Source organism: Triticum dicoccoides, chromosome 3A (genome assembly GCF_002162155.2).
Source record: "Triticum dicoccoides isolate Atlit2015 ecotype Zavitan chromosome 3A, WEW_v2.0, whole genome shotgun sequence".
NCBI lineage: Eukaryota > Viridiplantae > Streptophyta > Magnoliopsida > Poales > Poaceae > Triticum > Triticum dicoccoides.
The window spans coordinates 618376071-618383348 of NC_041384.1; the positions used below are offsets into that span (position 1 = coordinate 618376071).

Sequence of the window (7278 nt, forward strand, 5' to 3'; positions counted from 1 at the left end):
GAGTTGGTTAGTCGGCGGAGCTCCGACATAGATTCCCACTGTCTCCTTCGGTTGGTGAGGTTGGGGTTTTCTTGTCATGTGGCGAGATTTGATGTCAGGTGCTTCACATCTATGCAAGAGTTCAACAACGACAAATGCAACTCAAGGGCGTTGGTCCTTGGGCACGTGCACCAAGACTTACCGTCTGTCATCGACAAGGTCCATCCTGCTCTGATAGGGGAACGACGAGAACGCAACGTCAATGCCTCATTCTCGATGGTCTCGAATCCTCGACGTAATTTCTATTATATTTGAGATACTTTATATTTTTGATAAACTTTTATAATAGATCTGATTATTTTTTGTAAAAAAAAACTACAAACCGGCTTTGTAATTTCTTCTTCTTTTGAGGGGTGCTTTGTAATGGTGTGTGCTGATTAGTAGATGTATGGACCTTTTCGCGAAAAAAATAAGAACTACGGACTGGCTACCCCACACAAAAAAGAACTACGGACTGGCTCACGTTTGGCAAGCATGCATAGGCCCCGAGGAAAACAGAGCACGCATGCATTCGGCTTATTTCCGGACATGCCATCCATAACCGCATTTGGCCCAAACCGAGGGTTGCGTGCCGTCCCGAAGGAAGACGAGAAGGAAGCTTCCTTCCTCCTTCGGGCTGCTCGAGCGTTTGCTTGAGGACATTTTGCATTAGTTATACTCCGCGCCTCACTGCGTGCTTTTTGGCAGATTCCAGTGTGACGTTTCGCCTTTTTGATTTCTTTATGTGACCGGCATCTCGCCTTGTATGCGCCTTGCGTTTCCTCCTTGTCTCACTCACGCAACGTGCCCTACCCCCGTCACACATGCTTTGCACAACCACGTCACGAGGGTGCCTGGCTGTCACCCATAGAATTTTACCGTCCTAGTAACGCGGCCGTTGTTTCGGTTAAGATGCGATAAGATAAATTGACCGAAATTATGTAATAAAAAACCAATTCAACATTAATTTATCGGACTTGCTAAACCTCAGTCAACTGTTATTTAGCCAAGTCTTAGTCGACCTTATAGCATTTCGTGACATCATTTGCAACATTTTGTTCTTACCGATTGCAGCATCTGTTTTGCTGGTTGTAGCATGCCGTCCCTCATCGATTGTAGCACGTCATCTCACCGGTTGCAATATTCCTTCATTGACGGTTGTAACATTTTTAGTTAGAACGGTTGTAGCATTTTTAGTTTAAACGGTTGTAGCATTTGTGGTCGTTGCTTGCAATACCGTTGCAACATTTTTCGTTGCCGTTTGTAGCATCCGGCTGTACCGCTTGTAGGAAAAATAAACTACGCTAACGTCACTCGATTGAGATTTCGTTAAGTCTCGGCCGACTCAGTTCTAAACAGACTCTTAATTTATCAATTTTTCCTTTTTTTTCCCAGAAAGAAGGATTACCTCCGGCTTCTGCATCAGGACGATGCATACATTCATATAACATTAATTTATCATTGTGTTTGCCAACATCACTCAGGCCCCCCCTCACTTCCTACACAGCGACGCACAAAGAAGAGTTCCAGTGCCACAAACATGATACTAAACTTTGAAACATATAGGGGAAAAAGAAGGATTCGTTTGTGGACAGTGTAAAAACCACACAAAAGACACAAATTTGGACGGCATTTATAGTTAAATTTCCCTCTTTTCTATATGTGTGGATCAAATTTAAATATGAAATTATGTGTGACCGTAGACACATCTTTCGTCAACCTGCTAAATTGCACGAAAATATGGGATCAAACACTGACAGCGCTAGGTTTTTCTATCTATTTTAAGAATTTCCACATACCATTAAACAAATATCAAATTACAACACGAACTTGCGAAAAATCATGAGCGGAAAGGAGAGAGGACACATGTCCAGAAAACATTTGCAACAAAACTCCACCGAAGCGGATTTCAGGAACCACCATCCTTGCCACTTGCCGTCTTCAGAGACGAGAAAGCACCATCATACCATGAGGGCTATGTGAGCCGAAGAAGAGGCTTGCTGCTGGCAAGGCCATTGTCGTTGTGACACGTTGATTGGGGATCATCCCTGTACTCCTTGAAACCAGATGCGCCGCATGTCGCCAGAGCAGAATGCTGTAACCATCACTCACTAGGCTCCAACTTTGTACTTAATTGGACCTTCATCTTCCCCCAAACAAAGATGACACGCACGAAATAGAATCCGCTACAGACACAATAAACACCACCAGATCTATAACACCAAGAAAACGGTGGAATAAGGTACCCACAGCTCCCCAGAGTTCACCGCTAGGGGCGGCGTCAAGATGAGGCTGAGATCGAGGAAATTTTGTTCCAAGCACTGATGTCACGTCCATCCAAACATCGCCACGGGACACACTAATACTAACCCTAACTACAACCAATGCAGAGAGCCAGGGTTTCCCCGGCCATCCGTCGCCAGAGTGGCGACCGGAGGTGGAGATAACCCATAGCCTCACTGGCACAGCGAGGGAGGAGTTGGTTGTCTCCCTGATCGCCATTTTTCTATGACCGGGGGATCGAAGCGGTTAGTACATTGTGAGCCGCCGAACTTAGGTTCTCAAAGAAAAACTGAAAAGAAGCATGGGTCACGACCACAAGTATGACCATCATTATTCCCTACCAGACGACAGTTAACGTGGCAGCGCCTATCACAGGGTAAGGAAATACCAATACTGTTTACCGTTGCACCTAGATCATACAGTGACGACAGGCCAGTACCATTTACCATTGCGTCTATATCCTATAGTAATGACAAACCAATACCGTTTATCGTTGCGTCTATATCATAGAGTATGACATATCAGTGCCATTTACCGTTGCGCCTATATCATAGATTAACGACATACCAATGCCGTTTACCTTTACTTGTTCAAAAATATATGCAACCTAAAGACCTTTGCAATAATTCCTAGCCACAAACATGCATACCTTAAATGTTTGTAGGTTGCATTCTCATTAGCACGTGAAAATGCTCATCGTACCATTTTATCGCTCTTTTCGATATGTAATGTCATAGCAGTCTTATCTGCATCGTCTATAGATACTCAACAGTAATTGATAAGAAAAAGTCACACATATTTTTCACTTTCGTGGATTGTGATTGCGATGTCACCGACACGAAAAGAACAAGTTGCATATTCTGACTCGTCGTTTTCATAGATCTCGAGGGCCTATAGTGATCCACTCGTTTTCCGATACATATAACTGTATTGGTCATAGAATCAACAAGATCAACACACCACTTTTCACATGACTCTTTAGTAGGAAATCTAAGCAAAATATCTGTTTGTGGTATTGAATGCTTAACATACAAAATCGACGTTGTAAAGGTTTAACACTCATTTTTTACTTATCTACGAAGTACATAAGCTTGTATTTCTGGAATTTTTTTAACCAGGAATATTTATTTGTGTGGAATGTATTAATTTAATTGATTGGAATTGTATTTCTCAGCAAATGTATTAATTTTTACGTGCACACCAACGATCGAATTCCGCTGAAAAAAGTTGTCATTGGGTTCTCAGTGGCATGCAAGAGTCCTTTATGCGCATACGGACATACCTATATTTGGAAGTTTGTGTGGAGCAGCGCCTCCCTGTCAGCTGTAACAAACTCGTCATCCGAACTGGCTCTTGCTTGCTCGAGTGAGATGTACCGACAGCTCGGGCCCACTGCGCAACAGCTGACCTCCTGAGAAAACTGGCTACGCCTGGTCTACATGGGGCGCCAGAGACAGAGATGGGATCCAAGGGCTCATATTCGCCTGGTCTGTGGAATGTGTGTACTTGGAACGTCATATTCTTGGAAGGTTTCCCGCCGTCGGATGAACGTGGGCCCGGAGATTAAAGGCTGAGGCGGCACCTCCTGCTCTATATGATGCGGGTCCCTGGATCTTCATCTCGACAGCGACTTGCCTTCTTCCCTGTGGCAGACTCTTCCCCTCTCTCTCTCGCTCGATTCCTCGAAATTCCACCCCCCTTCGCCGACCTCCTCCTTTGTTTCCAAGTTCCGACCTCCGGCGATGGCGTCGTTGGGGGAGATGCTTTTGAACCAGGAGCTGGCGGCGGTGGCAGCCATGTCGGCGGACGTGCACGGCAGGTTCGAAAGGTACATCCTGAGCCCTGCCCATGGTTTTCCCCACTTCCAGCAAGCTGGCAGCGCTCCGGCAGGATTCCCCGACACGGGATTGCTCGTTTCCGGCTTGGGCATGCCTCCCTCCACCTTCATCATGCCGGAGGGGACCCACGCGGCCGCGGGTTATGGCGCTGAGGCCGTCCCGGTGGAGATCCCTGTGGTCCGGCGACAAAGACCTGCCGCCAAGAACGATGGGGCGACACCGTTCAGAGGACCGTGGACGGAGGAAGAGGATGAGTACGTGAAACAGCTGAATCTGAGTCGTTTTTTGAGCAGCTTGATCTCCAGGCATTCAAGCTGTTCTGCTTAATTGATCAATTTGCTTTCTTGTTTGCAGACTTCTCAGGAGATTGGTCGATGAGCATGGCGAACATAAGTGGGCAACCATTTCAGAGCACCTCCCGGGACGGATCGGCAAGCAGTGCCGTGAGCGATGGACAAATCACGTGCGCCCCGGCATCAAGGTGACTCACCATCGCAGCTTATAGTCTTGATCTGATTTTAATTATGGGAAATCTTTCATAGATCTATATGATTCGGAAATCTAAATTGTCTTAGTTTAGTTTTTACTACGTTCGAAGCATGCTGAACTTTTGGCCGTACAATTCGGGAGTGGGTATTAAGTGAGGAATGAATAGTTCGTCATGCTGCATGACTTTATTTTAATCATTAACTGCGCCAATTTCTTCATCAAGGCCACTAATTGTTCGCGTGAGTAATTTTGTCCGTGCCCCTTGAGAAGAGATTGGAGGGAGAAAATGGTCAAGCACATTAGTTCTACATTTTTTTTTGCAGAATTGCAGATGCACAAGCGTCTGAAAATCGTGTATGTTTAGCGGCGTGGCCGCCTATTGTCTTTGTTTTTGACCAATTTTTTTTATTAACAAAGCACCATATGGGGTTTTAGCTCAGTTTCCCTTGTAGGCACGATCAATTCATCTCTATACGCATATGAATTGCTCGAGGACCTTGCCGTCTGAAGACGTTCGAAAAAAAGCATTCAATTTCTAATGATTATTTGTTACTCTTTCCTGAGTTTCAGCCAGGCCAAGCTTCAGATGTCTATATATTATTGAGCTTTGTTGCGAGGATTCAGCGACGCAATTTATTTCTACCAGGCGAATTTGAAAAACTACCACGTTTCCGTCTCAGAATGAATATACTATCGTAGTACTAATATGTCCAATATGATATGCAATTCAATTACACTTGCTTGTGCCAATCATCTGGAGACATTAGCTTTTGATTGACATTCCAGAAGGAGCACATCTGGACTGAGGCGGACGACATAATGCTGATTGACGCGCACAAGGTCCACGGAAACCGTTGGTCGTCGATCGCGAGGTGCCTGCCCGGCCGGTCGGAGAACGCCGTCAAGAATCACTGGAACGCGACAAAGCGGAGCCTCAAGTCGAAGCGCCGGTTCAAGAAGAAGACGAGCCAACAGGCCGCCCCGGGGCAATTCACCCTCCTCGAGGAGTACATCCGCGACAAAATGATGGCTGACGAGAACGTGGCGCCACCGTCTCCATCGGCCGGCGTCGCGTATGACGGCCAGATCGTTCCATGTGCCGCTGCAATGCTGGCCGTCTCCAGCCCACACGGGATGGGTCAGTACCTCCACCCAGCCAACGCTGCCGGGTCATCGTCGCAAGCAGGAATGATGAACCTGAGCGTGCCGTTGCCGGACCTCAACGCCTACAGCGGCGAGATGCTGGAGCGATACTACTACCCGACCTACAGCAACAACCTGCTGCCCTATGGACCCGAGCCGGCATTTCCGCAGATGTTTAGTGCCCAGGGACGCATGCATGCTGCATGCACGAACCTTAACTTGTTCCCGCTCCCCCAGCACCCCGGTGGCGGCTACTACGGCAGCGAGACGGGCCGCAGCAGCGCCGGTGGCAGCAGTGATCAGGACGAAGACGTGGCCCAGATGGCCTCGAGGGAGTTCCAGACGTCCGAGGACGAGGCCACACTGGACCTCACTGGCTTCAACTGAGGCGGTCCGTCCGCCGGATCGATCCAAGTACCCTATCCATTAATTTCAATTTGTCGTTTTTACCTTTCCGAACATTTTACTTTGTGGTTGGTTCAATCTGCTGCTGTTGTATACTGTTGCCCGAAAAACACACTTGTGTGTTTGTGCGGCGTGGCATGCATGTATCTTTAATTTCCGTATTGTGAGTACTGTGTAAAAGTACCTTCTGCCGAACAATTTGTTGGAGAACCTTTGTTGTACCTGTGTTTGTTTCTAGCGATTCACCCGATGGATTTCTGTTTCCGACATTATACTCCATCGTTGCTGTTGTGTTGTGTGTTGAGCTAGGATGGGGATCAGAGCAACGCAGGGATGCGCAGGTGTACCTGTGTTTGTTGCTACGAATGGAGCAGGGACTTCATCTCATTGACCAGGTGGCCATTAAGCGAGAAATCTTTCGCCTTGTTTTTGATCTTGCTCACCACGGACTGAGAATCAGTCTCGTGGAAGAGCTTCCACACGTTTATTTCCATCGCCAGCCGGATTGCCCTGCGGCAGGCGGGCCAGTAGTTCCGCCTCCTGGTCAGCAGCAGAGGGAAAGAAGTGGCGCGCCCTGGCAAGGAGCGCACCATGATGGTCCCATAGGACCTCTCCCCGCTCCGAAGTCCAGCGCTGTCGACATTGCACCATCGCCGTTTGCCTTCACCCAAACCCTCGTCTAGCAGGCACCACTGCTCCACCAGTCCACGCGTGGAGGAACTCGTCGCTCGCTCTTGTACCAACTTCCATTCTTCATTCAGTCGGAGCACCATGTCCATGACTTGCACTGGATCTTCCATCTCCTGGTCCTCCGTAGCACAATTCCTAGAACGTAGAACCACAACTCCTACAAGCTAGTGTAGCACCACAACCTTCTGTTCCATCCCGGCGCCACCTTCCATAGAAGCATCCAGCTGCGTAACTTAAAGTGGGAGTCAACATCTGGCAGTAACTCAAAACATGGTGTAGCAACGGCTTTGCTCAACTCCATCCAGTACACACTCGAGCAGGTGCATCTCCAGAAGCGATGAATAATAGTCTCCTCTCGACCATACACCACACAAAATATACCAACTTTGATCCCGGAAGTTCACAGAGGCAG

At 47.7% G+C, this 7278-nt stretch overlaps 1 protein-coding gene across 1 annotated transcript; it reads left to right on the forward strand.

Moving 5' to 3' along the window:
* Positions 1-3956: 3956 nt before the first annotated feature.
* On the forward strand, positions 3957-6400 carry LOC119272321 (transcription factor DUO1-like). The gene is made up of 3 exons (XM_037553824.1): positions 3957-4393; positions 4494-4620; positions 5415-6400. Exons 1-3 carry the CDS (start codon positions 4044-4046, stop codon positions 6156-6158), a joined length of 1221 nt encoding a protein of 406 aa, XP_037409721.1. The 5' UTR covers positions 3957-4043; the 3' UTR covers positions 6159-6400.
* Positions 6401-7278: the final 878 nt, after the last annotated feature.